Genomic DNA, 21,721 nt, shown 5'->3' on the forward strand with positions numbered 1-21,721 from the left:
GCCTGTGTGCATTTGCGGTAGAGAATCGTCTACCGGAGTCCTTTGCCCCTTTGCTGATCTGGCGGTTCCGTTGGTAAGTACGTTTTGCACTTTAGCTCTTTACGAGATAAAGAATTAATATAAACTTCTCAAGGCAGAACAATATCTTCAGAGTCTTTTAATTTTTACAAAGCAGCTGGAGAATCTTGGTTCTCCAAGGAACACTCTAGAAAGGTCACAGAGCAAACTGAAATCACCCTTGTGAAGGGGAAGGTGAGAACAGTACCCAGGGAAAACCATGGTGAGACCCCTGCTTTTAAGACCTGTCTCTGAGGCGATGGGAGAGAAACACACAGAAGAGGTGAGGAACGCTGAAAGAGGCACTGTGAGCTGGGGCCAGGCACGGCAGGCCAGCGGGACCTGTCTGGAAGATGGTTTGCCCAGGACCAGACAGTCTCTGGGCATCCAGAAGAGCTTTTAAACATAAAAGAATGCAGAGGATGCTCCATGCCAGCCCTGTGCTAAAACTCTCCCTAAGGGATTCCTTCTGGAGAGGGCTGGGGAACTTCAGGCCTCAGGAAACTCACTGCACCTGGCTGACAGAGCCTAGGAATGACCAAATCCCCAGCCTGTGGTATTCACGGGTGTGCAACAGGAACTTGAGTGAGAGGCAGCCTCTTGCCTGGGGTGCTTTGACGATGGTGGAGAAAGGAGCAGAGAGGCCCCACCCCGAGCCCAGCCCTTCTGTGTGGTCAGGAGAGGAGGTCGGCCCCCACTGTGCCTGTGGGTCCCTGTTCTATCCCCCCCCCCCCCCCAAAGGTCGCAGGACCGTGAGGGGTGAGGGTGGCTTCTGCTACTCCTGTTTTAGTAGAACACCTTCTCCAGGTACGGATTCAAGAACATTCCAGTGGGGTCCAGCTTCTCGCGGATGTCACAGAACTTTCGAAAGGCGGGGTACATTTTCTCAAAGTCCTTCCTGGTGCAATTGTGGGCCTGTGGAAGCAAGCAGACGCAGTAGACTTCGTCTTAACAGAGCTGGCAGGCTACGCTACATACAGGCCAGGACCCAACGTCTCCGAGCCTTATGACACTGCTCCCCCACCTTCTGCACACAGTACAGACTTCCAGACAGAAAGAAAGGGGTCTGGAAAGTAAAGCTGAAGGAATTTAGAATTCATCACTGGTCCCCTCATCCCATAACACCATGGAGGTCCTGGCTCTGGTCCCACCATCGCACAGGTCTTCTCTTTCCTATCAGTTAAATGGACACACAGATCCTTATCCCGTTCACAAGCGCCACAGGAAAATCCTATAAAGTGAAGGAAGTTTCTATGAAAATCCCCAAGGGCCCCTTTACTAGCTCAGAGTAATGGAGAGGAGCGGCGCCCTCTGGTGGAAGCAAAGCGCATAGCAGCAGCCCCGTGGCGACGGGTGCCGAAGAGTTACCTTTGCCCAGTGGGGCCTGCCTCCAAACTTCTTCATGATGGTCTCATAAGCCTGCCAGTAGTCCAGCCGAGGCACATCCTTGCCATAGGGCCTAGGGCAGAGAAAAGATGGTTAGCCAGCCTTCCCTGTCTCATGAGGTGCCTCTCTTGCCTCTGGTGCATTCCCAGCAGCCTGCCCTAATCCGGCAGGTGACTGGAGTTCCGACTGGCCCTCCCTGCAGGACAGCACAGACAGGGCAAGCACCTGAAGGCTTCTGCTCATGGCGCATCCCCAAGGGATCCCCAAAACTTTGTCCCCTTTGTGTATTCAACAGCTGGTACCTGGATATGACTGTGAGTTTACTCTTGGCCAGAGACCCTAAGGTAATGGAGCTGAAAATTTTCTTCTATCCTGCCTGGCCTTTGCTTTACACAGGTTAGCTACCATAGTATCAAAGAGAGACAGTGTAATGTACAGGCAGAAAGTCTGACCACAGCAGGGGTGTGCAGAGGGCATGCCAGCCAGGTTTGCACGGGGTGACATTCATTGTGACAAAATTGCTAATGGTATCGCACACATATAGTATTCACATCTACAATACTTACACACAATACTTAAACACACATAGTAGTCACACAGCCAGTATTCACACATGATTTACATAATTCACATGATCTTTGTGCAGCACCCATACACACCAGTCATATACAATACCCATACACATCACACACTCTCTCTCACACACACACACACACACACACACACACACACACACACACACACACACACAGCTAGTGCTTTGGAATCCCTGGACGACCTCATCCATGTCTGGAAAGCATGGCCATGTAACCTAATGAATGTCTCCTGCCCAGCAACACAGCCCCAAAGTGACTGGTCCCCAAAGCTGACTTCAGTGCTAGCATCGAACACGCACCTTCAGATGCATTCCTGGCAACTCTCACTTCTGCGTTTGAACTCAAGGAGCGAGGAAAGGAGACATACAGACAGCAAGAGCACCCCATGAGCATCGCCATAGCCATGTCCTCTCTGAACTAGATAGACTACCATTCCTTCACTGTGCCATTCAGAGCTCTTGTGGCTCCCTAAGAACTGTGACATCAGTTGTCCCTGGCTTTGAAATGATTGGGGACCTTTTACATGGGGAAGGAAGACCCTAGAAAGATCAGGACCACTCTTTGGCAAAGCCAGCGAAGGCCTGTGGAGGAAGCAGGGCAGGAGGTAGGTGGGTGGCAGACGAGGAATACATCTTAGCAAGGAACCAGGAAGGACAAATTCCTCCACATGTCTCCTGTTGGCTGAAAAGAGAGGTCAGCCGTGGGCTTGGGTTCAGTCACTGCGATTACAGATACATCCCAACATCAGGTTAATGTCTCCCCCACTGACTGAACTTAAACCAGCTTCAGAACTGGTCTCAGTATAGCACGGCTGCCAGGCCAGCAGAAAGCTTACCGACTTGGGCACCTGAGCTGGGATGGATTGCTCTTTTCCATCACATAGTCCTCATAAATGTTCAGTGTTAACTCACTGTTGGTGCTAGAATACAGGGATGAAGCCCAGGCTGGAAGTGGTACATAGCCCAAGAGTCTACAGGGAGGGAGTAGTATAAGAAGAACTCGAAGGAGTGAGATGCCACTTCCTGCAGCTAAAATCACTGCAATCTCCTGGTAGAGAAGATGGCCTCAGAAACGGGCATGAGAAGACTGAGGGAGGAGAGGAATCCCTTTACATGAGGGGACAGCTCCCTCTACCCCACGCCCTGCAGGGCCCTGTCACCTGTACATGATGATGTTCATGTAGCAGCTGTCTCTCTGGAAGCAGGGGCTCAGCAGGATCTCATCACCTCTGGTGAAGCGCACCTCCACGGGGAAGTGGGCTACCACATGGGGGTGGGCCTCCAGCATGGCCTTCAGCTCCAGCAGGGCCTCCTTGGTCTTCTCCCTGCCCAGGAGAGACCCCAGAGTAAGAAGGCACTGCCCCAGTCCCCTTCCATGGCTCCATACAGGGCTTCTGGGGATTTTCAGCCCAGGCAATAGGGACTCCCAGCTCTAGAGGGTCCTGCTTTTCATAGTAGGCCTGGGGGCGTGCCCTACCTGGGGATGGCCCAGTCTTGGACATGCTGCTTGAAGCGACACTCATAGGTGAAGATCTTGTGGCTGAGGTTGCTGCTCTTCTTCTTGTGGCTGAACAGCAGCCAGAAGAAGAAGCGGTTGATCCAGCCCACGAGGAATGGCCAATAGGTGCTGGAAGGGACAGGGCAGAGAGGTGGAGTGTGTGTGTGAGCAATTACTGTGTGTCAGCTGTGGGCTGAGCTCTTTCCACACCAGGCCCTCACTCCTCACTTCTACTCTCCTAGTGGCCTTGCTGGATACAGGTTGAGCCAGTATGGTGTTGGTCTCCTACCACCAGCCCTTAAGACTATGTGCAGGATCTTGTCACTTCATACCACGCAAAAACAGAGTTCTATGTCTCAAAGCCTTATGGGATAGCCAGGTCAAGGCGGAGTGTGGTTTTAATTTTGGCAGGTGCCTGCCAGGTTTAGTTCCATAAAGAATGTGCTGTTCGCTCTCCATCTACACCCTGGGAACCGTGATTCAATGCTGCCAAGAGAAAGCAGCTAAAAGGGGCCAGTGTCTTGGGAGAGGGTCTTGGGCTAGACACTTGTCCCTAGACACAATGCTGGGAGTTCCCCGGGGGACTATAGAAAGAGAGCTCAGTGCTTCCTGGGCCAAGACACAACTGCCTCTCAGCTTTTGGCTCTAGAAAGTTCACCATGCCATTGTTTTCAAGATCTACACACACACACACACACACACACACACACACACACACACACGCGCGCACATGCACGCTGGATTGCTCTTTGGCTGGTGGTGCATTCAAGAAACAATTAGATCACGAGGTGGGTGCTGCCTTCTTAGTGAGTTGACACACCATCAGGGAGTTCTCAGTTGTGTGGTCTCTCAGGAGATAGGGCTCAGGTGGGAGGAATTAGGTCACTAGGAGTGTGCCTCTGAATGTGTATCTACCCACCGACCTTTCCTTTCTCTGCTTCCTGCCTGCTGTGAGATGGTCAGTCCTCACCATGAGTCTCTGCCTCAGCCCCACAGCAGGGACATCAATGATCATGGACTGGGACCTCTGAACTCATGAGCCTAAATAAGCCTCCCTTCCTTTAAGATGACATTCTCAGGTGTGTTGTCACAGCAACAAAACACTGATGCTCAGAATCCACTCACCCACCAGACCACCCATCCATCCATCCATCCATCCATCCATCCAAATTATCCATCCATCATCCATCCATCCATCCATCCATCCATCCATCCATCCATCCATCCAAATTGCCCATCCATCTGTCCATCCATCCACCAAAATGCCCATTCATCAATCCAAACTGCCTATTTATCCATCCACCGCCCACCAAACCATCAGTCCATCCATCCATCCATCCATCCATCCATCCATCCATCTATCCACCCACCCACCAAACCATCCATCCATCCATCCATTCATCCAAACTGTCTATCCATCCACCAAACCTCCCATCTACCAATCCATCCATCCATCCATCCACCAAATTATCCATCCATCCATCCATCCATCCATCCATTCATATTTGTTGATCCACCAAACCATCCATCCATCCAAACTGCTCATCATCCATCCACCCATTCACCCACCCACTCACCCATCCATCCACCAGACTGCCCATCCACCAAACCACCAATTCATCCATCCACCCACCCACCAAACCATCCATCCATCCATCTATCCATCCATCCATACATACATCTGCCAAACCACCCATCCACCACTTTTCCTCTACTCCTGCTGACTTGTTACAGGCACTGCTCATGTGGACTCAACCCTCTCCTCCAGTCCCATATTCCCCTTGCCTTTCCCAGTCCACAGGCTCCCAGCTCCCAGGGTGCCTTACTCTCCTTCAAATCCTGACTTTTGTTGTCCTTAGAATGCACCCAAGCTCTCTATGTGAATCCAGTGTGTAGCCAGGGCTGAAATCATAGCCCTAGACCCAGGAGGCAGACCCAGTTTGCAGGTGTAAAGGCAGGGGCTCTTCTCGTGGCCTGTGTCCTCCACAGCATACAAAAGATGGGATAGAAGTCCCGTGGCATTCCTACCTGATCCAGAGCACGAATTCCAATAGGTAGAGTCCGATGGCACAGTCCCAAAACCAGCTAGATGCAGAGGAGGGGGGCTGGAAGGATAAGTATTAGAGCTAGGCACCAGGGCTCAACTTCTGACTTGTTTATCATGATGTTCCATTAGAAGAATGTTGTGGAATATTATTTTAAGATGTGTTACATTTGTTTATGCTGTGGAATACTTGTTCAGTGATGCAAAGATATCTTGCAATATGCTGTGGAATATTTGTTCAATGATGCAAAGATATCTTGCAGTCTTTTATGTGACATTTGTTTAATTCTTTTTTTTAGATTTATTTATTTATTATGTTTACAACATTCTGCCTCGATGTATGCCCGCACACCAGAGGAGGTAAGCTGTGTTAATTGCCTGTCTAAAACACTGTATTGGTCTAATAAAGAGCTGAACAGCCAATAGGTAGGCAAGACCAAAGATCGGTGGGGATGGCAGGTGGAGAGAATAAATAGGAGGAGAAATTTGGGAAGAAAAGATAAAGGAACAAGGAAAAGAAGGAGAAGCCAGGCAGTGCATGCCTTTAATGCTAGCACTTGGGATGCAGAGGCAGGCAGATCTCAGTGAGTTCATGGCCAGCCTGGTATACAAAGTGAGTTCCAGCACAGCCAGGAAAGTTACAGAGAGAAACCCTGTCTCAAAAAACAAAAAACCAAAAAAAAAAAAAAAAAGAAAAAAAAAAGAAAAAGGAGAGGGGACACCAGGGGCCAGCCGCCCAGCCAGACGTGGAGTAAGGGTGAAAGTAATATATACAGAAGAAAAGGAAAAAGCCCAATCAAGAGGTAGAAGGGATAATTTAAATTAAGAAAAGCTGGCTAGAAACAAAACAAGCCAAGCTTGGGCAGGGCATTCATAAGAAAGAATTAGCCTCCTTGTGATTTATTTGGGAGCTGGGTGGCAGGCAGCCCCTCCCCATAAGAGCAAAGAGTAAGAAGAGTGAAAAACAACCAACTGTAGAAGACATGTCCCAGGAGGGATTAATGTTAGAGGAGGAGGGAGGAAAGTGAGATGACCAGAACAATTGGGAGCCCTTTTTCTCCATGGCAAAGTTAATTTCCACCATGTGGATCCCAGGACTTGAGCTCAGGTCATCAGGCCAGGCTTAACAGTCGCTGTCTTTCCTGGAGATCCTGTGATCCAGGTGTTCAGCAGTCACCTTCACAAACCCCGTACTGTCCCCTACACACAGGAGGATTTGGACACCACTGACATTCATTTTTAAATTATGGCATTTTAAAGGTTCATTTTGTGTGTGTTTATATGTGTACCTGTGCACCTGTGCAGGCCAGAAGCCAATACTGAGCATCTTCTTTAGTCTCTCCATCTTAATTTCTTGAGACAGTCTCACACTGAACCTGGAGCTTACCCAGTAGCTAGACTGACTGGCCACTGAGCCGCAGGATTCCTCCCATCTCTACTTCCCCAGTAGAGATACAGGTGTGTGCTACCACCCAAAGCCTCTTTATATTTATTTTTTCTGGATGCTGGGGATGCTGCAAACATGGGTCCTCATGCTTGCATGGCAAGCACTTTATTAACTGAGCTAACAACACCTCAGCTGGTAAGTGATGGCTTTGTTTGTTGTGGAATAGACTATTACTTTAACTAGGTAAAGATGTGTTATATTTGTTTATGTGACAGACTATTTAACTGGGTAAAGGTGTGTTACATTTGTTTATGCTGCATCTGTTTCATTATGTAAAGATGTGTTTCTGTTTTACCTTGCCTGCCTAAGGTACCTGATTGGTCTGATATAAAGCTGAACAGCCAATAGCTAGGCAGTAGAGGGATAGACGGGGCTGGCAGGCACAGAGAAAAAGTAGGAGGAGGAAGCTAGACTCGAGCGGAGGAGAAGACCAGGAAGACAAAGGAGAAGCCCGGGGCTAGTCAGTCACGGAGTAGGACATACAGAATGAAGGGAAAGTAGAAAAGCTGAGGCAAAATGTAGAAGAGGAGAGACAGGTTAGTTTCAGTTTTTAATAAGAGCTAGTGGGACAAGCATAAGATGTGAGTATTCATAATGAATAATAAGTCTCCGCGTCATGATTTGGGAGCTGGTTGGTGGCCCTAAAGAAAGCCTGCTGCATTTCTTTCCTTCTGCTAAGAAGCCCCATATCTGCAAGGCTGTGACTAAAGGAGACAAAATACGCTTTTTCTTCAACTGAAGTGGAAGAGCGGAAGTGTTAGAGAAGGAAGGATCCTGTGGGCCAGGCCGGCTGTCTCACACTCATCCATCCTGTCTGCTCCTTCATGTACTTCAGTTCTTTCTGTCTCTCTCCCACATCTAGGTTTTGACATGCCGGACCCCATCTTAGCCACCTTCCTTCCCACCTTCACCTGTCTCTTCTTCTCTTTGTGTTCAATGACAAGCCCATTTCCCTAGGCGTCAGGACAACAAATGTCAGCTACCTTGGGATAGATAGGGAGGGTGTGCGGGATGCGGTGAGGATGGACAGTGAGTACGCTAGTAACCAGCAGCCCCCTGCTCCGGGATGCTAGGCCAGGTTGGGCCCGCACTGCGCTTACCTTATTGGTGTGGTCTTGGTAGATGACGCTGACATTCTCACTGTGGGGAAACCAGAGGAAGCGGAAGTATTCTGACTTCTTCAGGTGGCTGTCTAGGTTGTCCAGGACCTGGCACAAGAGGGAAGTAGGGGAGATGATCTTGACTGTCAACTTGATTTGATTGAGAAACACCTGGATTAGTGAAGCCCCCTGAGTGGGTCTAGGCGAGTGTCTTGAGAGATAATTAGATCGTGCTGACTCTACCAAATCAATGAGTCAGGCTCTTTTCTGTTTTTTTTTTTTTTAGTTTTTTTTGAGACAGGTTTTCTAATAATACTGGCTGTTCTATAATTTGTCTTGTAGACCAGGCTGGCCTCAAACTCAGAGATCTGCCTGCTTTTGCCTCCTGAGTGCTGGGATTAAAGGTGTGAGCTGCTGCCACCACCACCACCACCTGCCCAAGCCAAGCTATTGATGGATTCATAATATGAAGATATTATCGGAAGGTCAGAGCTAAGGCATAACTGGTCCCTACCTGTACCCCACTTCCTCTGCGTCCTGCTGTCTACTGTGCTCTCCCTGCTGTGATGGGCAGAACGCCCTGAAACTGTGAGCTTCCTCCTTTAACATGTGCCTAGCACACATTGGTGACCACCATGCAAAAGAAACTGGTACAGGAAGAGGCTCTCAGTCACAGAGAGAAGTCAATAAACCCAAGTCCAGACCTGGGCATGTTTTGGTTTATTTCAAATTGAAGGAAAATACTGAAATTGTCTTAATATTACCAAATAGGAGCTGGGTGTGGTAGCACATGTGTTTAATCCCCGCACTCAGGAGGCAGAGGTAGGTGGATTTCTGTGGGTTTGAGGTCAACCTGATGTATAGAGTGAGTTCCAGGACAGCTAAAGCTGTCTGTTGGTCAAAAGCTCCAGATTAAGCATCAGTACATTCTAGCTGGACTTGGAAGCAGGACAAAAGATTTAACAATGTAGCATGCAAGATTACAACCTCTCTGCTGGAACATGGTCCTAGCTACATACACATCCTTTCCTAGCCTACGATGGTCCTTTTCTCCTTCACCTGTAGGAGCCTCTCTGCAGCTGTTCTCATGGAGGTCAACGATGGCCTCCTGGGATTGATCTGATTCCCTGCAGCATGCTGTGGACACCCATTCCCTGCTGCTTTGGGAACCCCACCTCTCCTCACTAGCTAACCCCTCTGGGCTCTCTCGTCAGTCAAATGCACAGCCTTCAAAGGCTCCTCTTTCACAAAAGCCCCCTTTTGCGGGGTGACGGACCCTCTCATTGATCAGTTTCCCAGGGTTTGACGTTCTCTGCCACTGCCTGACCTGTGTCTACTAGATTCCTATGCTGATTCCCTAACTGACCTTTGCTCCTTAGGATGTGACCATGTTTAGAGACTGGGCCCAGATCTTAGCCTGTGGTGTCTTCCATGGTAATGGAGTCCTGGCATGTCCCCCATAGGACAGGTGCCAGTCAGTGCCTGAGAACAGCTAGTCCTCATGTTTTCCTGGGGCAGATCTCTGCTCAAACCCCTTTCACACCTACAGGTCAGTAAGTCCTGAGGCTCTTCTGGGTCTTAAAGTTCATCATGTTTCTGACCAGTCTCTCTTGGGCCAAGAAAGAAAGGGTATGTGTGTGAAATGAAAATCCCTCTCCCTCAGGACACCAGAGGTCCACGGGAACTGTCAGAGGGCGAGGACCCCTGATTGGGCCCTCCATTTGTTTTCTGAGGCTGGGCAGTGGAGAGCAGAAGGCTAGTACCTCCTTGAGGGTTGAAGGGAAGGAGGTCTCCTGTAGGTGGAACTGGGGCACGCACTGCAGAGACACGGTGAGGATGATGCCCAGACAGCCCAGGTGCACCCGGGCAGCCTGGAACACATCCACGTTGCTTGACTCGGAGCATTCCAGAATTGTCCCGTCAGCCGTCATCAGGGTCAAGGCCACCACCTGGCAGAGGAATAAGTGTCACTCTTAATAGCCCGCTCAGAACCACGCAGCTTTCAGACTTGTACAACAGAGACCAGGCAGCACTTACTCCCAGGAGCCACCATGGCCAGCCACACAGCTCCCTAGCTAGGTGTCTTATACTACCTGAGAGGGCATTCTGGGAACTGAGGGAGAAATGGGTGAGAGGAATGCTGAACCCGGCATCAGCACTCAACTCTCAGGAGGAGTGTGGAGTACATTGTCATGTGACGTCACATGGGACCCTGCTGGCCTGGCCTCTCCTCCATCATTCTGTGACCTCACAGGCAAGAAGCAGCTAACCTCCACGGCCTGGTGATACTCTGCTGCCTGAAGACACAGATCCCCAGGAGATGTGCTTCACAAGGCTGAGTGAGCACATGTGTACCCTCAGATGAGACAGTGGATTGAGATCCCAACAGCCTTACCTGGCCGTGTGGAGTCAACAGAGGACTCCTCCCACCCCAGGAAATGCATTCTCCTGCTTAGCCTCACCTGACTAGAAAGTTTGGGTTTCTGTGAGTGTTGAGGCCTTTGGTTGCAAACTGAGGGGGTCCCCACTTGCAGAAAGGGCTTTCTCTCATGGCTATCGAGGTCCTTCTCTGCTACCTGCTCATTTGGATGGAAATCGCTTCTGACACGCGCAGTTGGTGGTTGGTTGCTCAGGGAGAGAGGACAGCTACAGCTGAACTAATCTGATTAACAGTGACCTGAGAGCAGAGAGGAGGAACTGACAGAAATGGGACACCGTGGCCAGCTGTGGGGACAGGGTGGCATCTCGCTATTTGTTGCACCGTTGGAGATTCAGAGCCTTGAGAAGAGCAGACGCGTGAGAGATGCTTCACGAGCATCTGAAGGCCTGTGCAGGGTGGGGCTCTGAATTAGTCACTCCTGTGACCTTAACAGGTGGCAGCCATCGCTACCTAGGAAGGTAGGAGGATCAAGCGTGAAGCCTGGGACTAACCTCCCACTGTAAGCCGATGTAATACGAGAGCTGGCCACCCCTTTACCTTGAATCTGAAATGCCCCCCATAGGTGCATGTGTTAAAGTCTTGGTTGCCAGTTGATGGGTCTGGAGGAAGCCATTAAATCATGATAGATTTGACCTCAGTGATCCACGGGTTGACTATTAGTTTGATGGAGGTTGTGAAAAAGTCAAGAGTTGGGTCTAACTGGAAGAAATATACTACAGGGGTTGTGCCCTGGAAGGACCTCTCCTGCCCTCGGTCCCTTCTTTTGCCATCCCTGGTTCCTAGCTGCTGTGTAGCAAACAGCTTTCCTGGGTCTTAACGGTCCTCTAAACCCACCGAATAAAAATATACCTTTCCTTCTTGAAGTGCATTTTTCTCAGACACTGTTATGGTATCAAAAAACAACCAATATCGTCGTCATCTGCATGACTGTGATGCAGAACAAGCCCCACCTCTTTAGTTACAGGCCTGCTCAGTGGGCTTCCAAAGAAAAGTAACCAATAAATCCGATGTGTGTTTTAGTGAGTGACTCCCTTAAATTAGTTTTACACCCTGACAACCAGCGCGGAGCAACTGACATGACCATCTTGACATCAGTCCTAGACAGTGATACACTGGGCTCATCTCTTGGGAGTGCTGCCTATATCCCCAGGGACCACTGGGCCCCTAGGGCAGTAAGCCCGGCTTTGAGAAGGCAATGGCCATGAAGGACTTCAAGTTGACAGTGTGGAGAGTTGAAAGTGTTTGGTTTCAGAAAGGCCATTCCTGAGGCAGGTAGCTCTGAACTGCCATTTGGCCAGACACCATTCAATGAGTGCTAACTCATGACCTTCACACTGTGTCCTCTCCCTGTGGGTTGGGCTATCTTCGTTTTGACTGAGGATTTTGACAGCAATGTACCCAGAAGCTAGGGACCCTACCAGTGTACACAGACCCAGGGAGAGATGGATTAAAATACATTTTTTTTAAATGAAGGACAGACAGATTCTGCCACAGGTTACCCCTATGCTTTTGCAGGCCCTACCTCCACTGCTACCCTGGGCAGTCCCATCCCCCGCCTGGCTCCTGGTTATAACTTCCATAGGAATTGGTGCCCTTTGCCCTGTGCTGCCTATGAGGATGTACAGGGGTGGGGATGAGAGTGTCCCTTGGGATGGCTAAGGCCGTGACAAACCTGGGGCTCCTTCAGGCCTGGTAAGGTTTAGGGAAGGAAGCGGCATTTCTGGAGGCACTTTCAAGTGTCTCAGGCCCACGCGGAGATGGATCTAACCTGTCATGGACCTAGGGGACAGACTCACCTGGGTGGCCAGGATGCCATGCTTGATCCCCGTGTTATGTGTGCCAGACCCAATGACGCCAGCAATCGTCACATCGGACACTGCTCCTAGACTGTGCTCAGCAGGTGGAGGAAGGGAGACAGAGAGCAGTCAGACTTCTCAGGGAGCCCCAGATGCATCCATGCTCTCTGGGACAGAAGACCCTCTTCCTCCCTGAGAATCCCCCATTCCCCTTCGACGGCCTAGCTTGTGGTAACCTCCATGACCAGCAGATGAGCAGGTTGGGGCATGGGCCTGTTTGCAGGGAGGCTTGACTATATAGCCTTTGAGGTCTCTGTAGCCCTTTCCCTGCCTACCAAAGGCATCTTCTCTAAGCAGAACCACAGGTTCTGCTGAGACTCCCCTGCTCCCAATTCACTAAGACTCGGGTACCTCTCTGGTTCCAAACACACAGCTATCCCAGCAAGGTCTAGGTAGGTGAGTCTCCCTGAGCTGGAAGGGAAGGAAGGGGAGAGGGCCCAGACACCCGTCCTACTTGGAACCTACACAACTTCCTCAGGGCTCTAGGAGAAAGCTAGCTAAGCTCCTTTTGACTCGGGGTCCAGGCCCGGAATGAGTCATGCTGAACTTAGGGAGCCCTGAAGTCTTTCGGTCCCCTCAACATGTCACTGCTGTTGATCCTCCTTCCTGTACAATACTGGTTAGTGTCTGTATCTACCCCCGCTTGCTGGAGCTCCTGTTAGGTGGGTCTGGGTTTCCTTTGTCTTTACTTCTCCAGAGCCTAAACATGGCCTATGCATGGTGATCACCCTATAAATACCCTAGCCACCCTGACCTTGGGAGAGAGGTGGGGACAAGGGTTTCCATAGTATAGAATTGTGGGACCTGTGCTAGGAAGGTGAGGTGAGCCGACCCCAACACCTGAAGATCAACACCTGAAGATCAACCCCAGATTTCCACAGAGTTAATTCCAGTTGCAGTGAGATTTCTACACCACTGTTCAGACATCTGGCGGTACTTTCTCAGAGTTACCCTGTTAGCTGCCTTCAACTGCTGTGCTGATGGCAACCCTAGGACTAAGGTGAACAAGGACAAAGGCATTTGGATAGAAGGACCAGAAGGCCACGGCATGAAGGGCCACCTTGTTTTTCTGTCCCTCCCAGGGCTGTTTTACCTGTCTTTGTGTATTGGGCTCTGTAGCTGTAAATTGCCAATTTTTGGAAAGACTCAATCCTCAGTTGCCTTATCCTGGTTCAAGACCATTGACCAATGCTCAAAACTCCCCCCTCTTAACTCATGGGGCATGACGAGTAAACCACCCCAAGTGGGAAGGGCAGAGCTCTGAGGAAGGGGTACACCCCAAGAAGTGTGACTGTCTCACTGCCAGATCCTTGAGTGTGGGGGCCCAGAGCAAGGAGGGGAGAGGCAGCTCTGGCCCAGTGTGGGCCAGAGGAGGGGCTCTTACTTGGACATGGCCAAGCCATGCTTGTCCAGCTGTAGATGCAGGTCAGCCAGGAGGATACCAGCTTCTACCTTCACCTGCTTCTTCTTCGTGTCCACCTGCCAGAAACAGCACAGGCTGGGAGGAGCTAGGCTACATTCGGGCCCTTGGTCCCCAGTCAGACCCCTCTGGAATGTGAGTATGGCTATCCTAGCCTGCGGTCAGCTTGAGCCACTTTTCAATCTGAATGGGGGTACTGAGCCCAAGAATGCTGGGACACTAAGGAAAAGTCTGTCTTTGAAACAGAATCTTATTATGGAGCCCCGGTTGGCCTCAAAGGTGCAATCTTCTTGTAGCAGCCTTCCAAGCAGAGGGATTACAGATGCACGCCTCAGTCCCTTGCTTCTGGTCTCACAAAGTCAGCTCTTTATTTAGTTTTGTAAGTGGAATCCCGGGCCTTTGCACATGCTGGGCAAACACTCTTGACTGAGCCTCCCTTTAGGCCTTCAGGGATGTCCGTGCAACTGCTCTTTTCACAGGCAAAGGGAACGAGAGTCAGAGAAGCGAAGAGCTTTGTCCTGGGACTCTTGGGCTAGGATGGGGGCTGGGCCACACCCACACTCCTCACTTTGTCCTCACTTGGAAGGTGTGGACAGGGTCTGTTGCCACAGGGCCTGGTCATGCTATTTGGAGGACAAAGTCTCAGGATGCTCTCACCAACTGTGGGATCCTGAGATCTGATGGCAGCCAGGGGCTATACCAAGATCCAAGGTCATGCAAACAGAAAAGTTGGTGGCAGAGCTGGGACGAGGATCCACACCAGCCCAACCATGAAGTGCTTGCTTGTATAGCCACCCAGGGCCCAGAGCTTGGAAAATCAATTGCTGAAGTCCAGTTCTCACTAATTAGCAATCAGAGTTAATTACTGCCATGACTGCTGTTCGCTAAGAGACAGAGCCTGCCAGTCTGAGCAAATACGGGCACAGGATAGAAACCTAGGTCATCGCTAGCTGGCTGCGGGGAAGGGAGAGAATTCTGTGGAATTCAGCTCAGGGGAGCCGGTCCTGGCAGGTGAGGACTGTAGTCCTATGCACATGTTTCTGGGATCCCATGTCCCTAGTAGGCAAACTGCATGGACAATATTGCAATAGGAAGCTAGTGGCAGTTCTGAGTCTGGGTCTAGCTTTGCTGTTGTTTGCTGTGTGACCACAGGCAAGTCACTGCCTGTCTCTGATCTTCATGTCTCTTTGTAAGCCTAGTTCAATGTCGCTTTGGGTTCTTGTGGAGTAGTCACTGTGATTCTACTCTTTGAGAGTCTCTTTCTCCTCACCTCTTTGAAAGAGGTGGAATGAAGACTACAACAAGAGAAGGGATGGACATCTTCTCTGTGGCCAGGCCAGGCAGACCTGACAAGTAGCCTGAGCAAGCCCAGGGAGGGCTCACATGACAGACAGTTGCTCAGGACGGCCAGGGATCAGGGTGTCACTCTGGGGACCCAGAGCAGGAAGAGGCTGAGGACTAAGGCCAAGACTGGGACAGCATGCATGGAGTCTGGGACACAGGCTGAAGCTATCAGCTTAGGAACAGCTGGGGAGAAGAGCCACAGGCCCCAGTACCTGCAGAACCCGGTTCATCTTGCCCATGTGGATCATGAAGCCATCAGTGCAGGCGATGTCTGAAGGGGAGTGGCCACCGCCCACCACCTTCACTCTCTTGTTCTGCTGCAGAGCCAGGGCCAGCACCTGCCAAGACAAGGTCAGTCAGGACTTGCTCATAGAGGAAGCCAGGAGCTCCTTGGGGCCAGGTGTAGTCTGCAGCGGGTGGGAAGAAGTTGAAGAGCGAACCTTTGGCATTAGTGGACCCGGCCTGGTTCCAGAGAGCCAGAGAGATGGGCTTCGAGGTAAGCTGGGACTAATACATCTCAGAAACTGTCATCTTAGGTAGCTATGCCAAAAGCACACTCCTGGTTCCCTCCCTCATCCCTCCATTGCAACCAAAGTCAGTTTGCTTTCCAGCTTCTCATCTATTCCTGGTGCTTCTTTCTCATCTCTTAGGGTACAGCCCTCAATCCCTTCACTGGTTCCCCAGCAACCCTGATTCTTCTTAGAAAGTCATCTTAGATATGAGTGTAAGTGTGTATCTACGCATGTGTTTATATATGTGCACAAGCACTCATGCATATATGTACAGGTGTTCAACCCCATGTATATATATGTGCATATGTATGCACAGGTCTACATGCATATATATGCATAAATGTGCGTTTGTAACAGGTATCTATGCACAGGTCTGTTTGTGTGTCTGTGTATAGATGTATGTATATGTGTGTGTGTATATCTTGTGCAGATAGATGCATATGCATGCAGACCTATGTATATGCATATGCATGTACACATTCATATGCATATGCACACATAGGCATGCATGAATATCTGCACATGTGTGTGCATGCCCGTGCACAAGGGTTTGCATGGAGTTCATTGCAGAAGTCTGAGATGGGAGTACAGACAGACATGGCTGCTTTTGGCACATCGTTGTGCACACCTTGTGGTGGGCATCGAAATTACAGCTGGCTGCTGGGCAGACCTGAAGGCTGGGGGGGGGGGGGGAGGGACAGGAAGAGGAGCTTAGTGTTTACCTAAGTGGGACAGCAGTTAGGGACTGTGGTGGGCTTAGACCAGGAAGCCCCCCCACTGACCTCTGTTCCAGGGCCAGGACTGTGGCTGCAGACTGGGCAGCCCATGTGGTGTTGGACCCACCTCTCTGACCTCCTCCACTGATGTGGGCTGGTAATACATCTCTGGGCTGCAGCCATAGGTCTTTGCCCAGTTTTGGAACTGGAACCCTTTGCATCCATGGACCTGTACCAGGAAGAAAGCCAGGTCTCAGCTGGTGAGCAGCCACTCTGCCCTAATTGTAGGCTGTCACATCACCAACCCCACATCCCACACACAAAGAGGGGAGGACGCAGCCACAGCACAGAGCCCCGGCTCCCTTTCATTGCCAAGGTTCTTAGGTCAGGGCCACTTAGGAAGATCAAACAGGTGGCAGCTGCTCTGAAGCTGGTGTCCCACTCAGGGTTTCCTGGTGTTATCTTGTGATTCCCTCCTGATCAGACGGAAGGGAATTCGGCCCTTTCTGAGGCCAAGGGGATGGCTCGGGTCAAACAACAAGGGAACCTGATAAACCAGACCTCAGGTCATTCCCTACTCAAGGCGTGTTGATGGCTCAGCAGATAAGAGTGCTGGAGGCCAGGGGCTGCAGAGAAAGAGCTGGAAGAGGTGGTCCAGGAGACAAGGGCTGGGACGTGGCTTCTCTAGCAGGGTGTGTCTCAGGGGCTAAATGGCAAATCTTCTTCTTGACCTCCAGCCTGGGAATCGGAATCCAGTTGCACACCTCTGTATAGCCAGTCAGACACTGTATAGCTGGGTCTTCTATATGTCATCTCTTATTAGATCTTATAATAATGTCACCAAATAGAGGATATTAGTCCTCTTTCAGCTGCCAAAAAATCAAGGCTCAGAGAGGTGAAAGGGTCTTTCCCAAATTTGCAGAGACCCAATTGAAGGCGTTAAGAGTCCAACCTAGGCTTTCTACCTCTTTTAATGCCCCAACAGTTCCCCCAAGAGCACTTGGAGGATCCCCATGGCCCCTCCCATGACTCCAGCCTCGGCCTGACCTTGCCATCCGCACACTCTCACACCTGACTCACACAGGTGCCGCCTGGACACAGCTGACCTGATCTACTAGCTGCATCATGGGTCCCCGCCATTCCTACCATGGTTCCAGTAGTCTGTGGTGTCAGATGACTTGAAGTGTTCCCAGGAAGGTCGAACAAAGCCCTAGGCAGTAGGGGCAGTGGTCACTCAACCTCAGCTCTGTGTTACCAGTCAGAATGGGACTGGTGGATTGGTCACCAATGCGTTTGGCCCGCGGCAGGTAAACAGTGCCGAGTGGGCTCCTCCCCCTGCAAAATCCAGACAATCCCTGTAAATAGTATCTAGGCCCTGCCCCCTGCCTGGATGCTCCCAGGAAGGCTGAAAGATAGACATTCAACCACAGCTGCTGTGCTCCTAAAACCCACAGCCTGAGTTCTGCACCCAGCCTTGGGGGTTTAGAGCCAAAAACACCAATCCCCGCTCCTAGGCTCAGAACAAGACTGACTGCCTAGGTATCTGGCTTTGACACAGCCTAACGGGCCCTTCAAAGCCAGGTCCCTATGCAGCCCTGGTACTGAGCCCCCCGAAACTGCTCCCCGCTTCCATGCTGACCTATGATGGTTGTGGGACGAGATTGCTGAATGGTAGTCTAGGGCATTTGGAGTCTAACTGGCATCCTACTGAAGCAGACCCTTAAAGGCTGTTTGGGTTAAAACTCACAGATCCCTCACTTGGACCCACAAGATGACTAAAGGCAGGACGGGAGCCTGACTCCTGCCCTCGTTGTGTCTCTCCTTTCCCTAAGACATGGAGATAAGTCATTGTCCTTAGAGCCACCGTGGATTCTTTTCATTTACTTTGGTTGTTTTTGGAGACAGGATTTCTCTGTGTGGTCTTGACTGTCCTGGAAGTCACTCCTTAGACCAGGCTGGCCTTGAACTCAGAGATCCACCTGCCTCCACCACAGGTGCTGGGATTAAAGGTGTGGGCCACCATGCGCATCTTGGATTCTAAGAACAGCACCACCTCCTAGCACAGACCACCCTCCAAATTAGGGCCCTTATCCACGAAGGTGAGGCTGTGCCCTGGAGCCCAAGGGCTCATTGCTGGAGAACTAAATGTCTGGTGTGGAGGGCAAAAATGCCTCTTACACACAGATAAGCACTAGGAGCAAGGGAAGTCAACCCCACAGTTTGCCTCTGCAAGGAAATGACGGGCTTTGCAGCTCTTTCTGGGGTGCCAGGAATGGCGTAGTTCACAACCTGGGGATCCTTTTCTGTCCGATGAGACAGGCTCTGCTGAATTTCCCAGAATTAGTGGTTTTACTTTTTTTTTGGTTTTTCGAGACAGGGTTTTTCTGTGTAACAGTCCTAGCTGTCCTGGAACTAGCTCTTGTAGACCAGGCTGGCCTCGAACTCACAGAGATCCTCCTGCCTCTGCCTCCTGAGTGCTGGGATTAAAGGCGTGCGCCACCACCGTCCGTCATTTATTTATTATTTTTATTTTATGTGCCTTGGTGTTTCATCTGCATGTACATCTGCGTGAGGGTGTCGGATCCCCTGGAACTGGAGTTATAGACAATTGTGAGCTGCCATGTGGGTGCTGGGAATTAAATCCAGGTCTTCTAGAAGAGTAACCAAAGCTTTTCACCACTGAGCCATCTCTCCGGCCCATCCCCCTAAATCTAGAGCATCGCTTTTGGACAATAAAACCCTTGGTGACTTCTGTGTTATCATAGGGCCAGACTAATCCTGACACTACAGGTGTTATGTCTACTTCAGTCATGCTCCCTAGACCCTTACCCTGAATATTGTTTCTCAGTCCACAGGAACCCATTATACCAGTGAAGCCACAGTACTTTGCAAAGAGCTTTAATGTAAACACGTCCTCAAGCAGGACGGTGGTGGTGCACACCTTTAATCCCAACATTCGGGAGTCAGAGGCTGGCAAATCTCTGTAAATTTGAGGCCAGCCTGGTCTACAAAGAGAGTTCCAGGCTCCAAAGCTACACAGAGAAATCCTGTTTGGAAAAACAAACAAAACAAAACAAGACAAAACAAAATAAACAAAACAAAACAAGACAAAACAAAACAAACCAAAAAAACCCAAAACAAAAACAAACACGTCTTCTACAGTTGTGTCCTTGGGACTGAGTTAATTGTTATCTGAAAACCCGCTTTTCCAAAATTTTGCTTGGGTAAAGGCTAAAGTAAAATCTGGGCCATACGGGCTGAGCCAAGTTTCTTACCTAACCCTAATTGTCTTTTCCCTGCCTGCTGTAAAGCCCGCAGGGGAATCACCGCAGTGGGCACCTCAACACGGGACACCTGACCCTGGAAGGTAAGAAAAATTTCCTTCAAATAGAAATGAGGTTTAGGAAACTTGGTTCTTTCACCCAAGGGGTCGAGACTGTAAGCGAGAGAGTGGAAACTGATGCAGTTCTGCTCAGTCCTTTGAGACAAAGCCCGTTGTGCAATTAGAGATATCCATTAAGATCCAAAGGAGCAAAATATTCAGCGCTATAGCTCCACAGTGTTCTAAGGATAGCCCATCCAAGAGAAGATAAAAATTCCGTGTAATTATTTTGCAAACTGGAGTACAGTAATGTTTTGCTTGGAACCTCTCAGGAAACAAAAAAAAAAAAAAAAAAAGGAAGAAAAAGGAGAGAGAAAATTCTCTGCCACAGATCTTGGCAGGTCTTGGCGGGATGGGCCAAATGGTGACCAGCCTTGTCAGTGGTCACAGAGCCACAGTGGGGCTGTTGCCCTTCTGGGTGAACTGGTGGGAACTCACCGGTCTCTTCAGCCTTTTTTTGGCCTCTGAGCTCTGGAGGAGCAGAGTGAATTCCAAGGACTGGCCCGTGGGACTCCAGCATCAAGACATGAGCTCGCTTGGTTACCTCAGAACTTAGAGTTTGTATTTGTTTGCTTAATTTTTGTTTAAATGTTTTTGGTTTTTGCCCATAGCAGGAATAGCTCAATACGGTCCCTTCATGGGAAAAACCTGAAAACAAGTTCAACTCCTAGGACAGAAAGCAATCATGAGAGGCAGGCGGATCTCTGTGAGTTCGAGGCCAGCCTGGTCTACAAGAGCTAGTTCCAGGACAGGCTCTAAAGCTACAGAGAAACCCTGTCTCGAAAAACCAAAAAAAAAGAAAGACCAAGCAAGCAAGCAATCACGATCAGGCATAACACAATCAGCCAACGCTGTTTAAATTTCCAGAGATATTAGCCAGCATTATATGGAAGATATTTTTTTCTTCTGCTTATCTAATCAATGCTTAAAGGCTCAACTTTCACGGTAAGAGCAAAATCTAAAATTTCAGATCACCATTGGGTGCGTTCTTATCTGCTATCACTCCTGAGGAGTTAGCTCTGCTTTTATGTTGCTTTCTGGAAATTCTCAGTTAAATTCTGCAACAAATATAACGTCTAAAGTGGAGTGAGTTATTAATCTATTAAATAATGCAGTTGCTAAAGCAATAACTCATAGAAATAATCCCTTACTGGTAAAGACCATTATTGGTTTCATACTGATCATTAATCGGCAGGTTGTATTATCAAACTACTTGGGATTTACAGATAATTATCCAAACACTTCCTGTATTAATCAGGGTTCTCTAGATTCACAGACCTTACAGAATGGATGTCTATCTATCTATCTATCTATCTATCTATATGAAAGGGGAATTCATGGGAATGACTTACCAATCCAACAATGGCTGGCTATGAATGGAAAATCTCAGCAGTTGTGCGTGGCTGGGTGTCTCAGCTGGTCTCCTCTGTATGCTGGAATCTGGAAGAAGTCTCCCCAATGCCAGTAATGGATGGATGTACTGACGAGGCAATGGCAGGCAGGCGAAGAATGAACCCTTCCTTCTCTCACTGTCCTTATGCAGACTCTCAGCAGAAGGTGTGGCCTTCCAGCCTCAAGGTCTGGATTAAAGGGGTGTGCCTTCCGTGACTAGATCCAGACCAAAGGTGTGTTCCCCCAGCCTCAAGATCCAGAACAAAAGCATGTTGTCTTCTCACCTCAAGATCTGGATCCCAGGTGGGCCCTCCATTTCTGAATTGTAGCTCATTTCGGATATAGTCAAGTTGACAACCAAGAGCAGCCACCGTGTTCCCTCTTAAAATTTCTTTCTTTTTTTTTTTTTTTTTTTTTTTGGTTTTTCGAGACAGGGTTTCTCTGTGGTTTTGGAGCCTGTCCTGGAACTAGCTCTTGTAGACCAGGCTGGTCTCGAACTCACAGAGATCCGTCTGCCTCTGCATCCCAAGTG

General features: G+C 49.7%; 1 protein-coding gene across 1 annotated transcript; it reads right to left on the bottom strand.

Moving 5' to 3' along the window:
- Nucleotides 1-803: 803 nt before the first annotated feature.
- On the bottom strand, nucleotides 804-17,691 carry LOC121462497 (L-gulonolactone oxidase). Its single transcript, XM_041674101.1, has 12 exons — nucleotides 17,562-17,691; nucleotides 16,543-16,644; nucleotides 15,400-15,525; nucleotides 13,808-13,902; nucleotides 12,364-12,454; nucleotides 9,891-10,076; nucleotides 8,128-8,235; nucleotides 5,565-5,641; nucleotides 3,516-3,665; nucleotides 3,199-3,363; nucleotides 1,426-1,516; nucleotides 804-972 (listed from the first exon to the last, which is right to left on the bottom strand). Exons 1-12 carry the CDS (start codon nucleotides 17,562-17,564, stop codon nucleotides 844-846), a joined length of 1,323 nt encoding a protein of 440 aa, XP_041530035.1. The 5' UTR covers nucleotides 17,565-17,691; the 3' UTR covers nucleotides 804-843.
- Between the last annotated feature and the right edge of the window lie 4,030 nt (nucleotides 17,692-21,721).

The sequence above is a fragment of the Microtus oregoni genome, unplaced genomic scaffold (genome assembly GCF_018167655.1).
Source record: "Microtus oregoni isolate MIOR12 unplaced genomic scaffold, Mior012 000001F_ref0000356, whole genome shotgun sequence".
In the NCBI taxonomy this organism is placed as follows: domain Eukaryota; kingdom Metazoa; phylum Chordata; class Mammalia; order Rodentia; family Cricetidae; genus Microtus; species Microtus oregoni.

What these genes read in the sequence shown, in the direction of transcription:
- LOC121462497 (XM_041674101.1), bottom strand. An exon ending in GAATTCGTGCTCTGGATCAG is followed by an intron (nt 3,666 to 5,564) that starts GTAGGAATGCCA and finishes TGTCCCTTCCAG; the next exon opens with CACCTATTGGCCATTCCTCG. An exon ending in CAAGACTGGGCCATCCCCAG is followed by an intron (nt 3,364 to 3,515) that starts GTAGGGCACGCC and finishes TCTCCTGGGCAG; the next exon opens with GGAGAAGACCAAGGAGGCCC.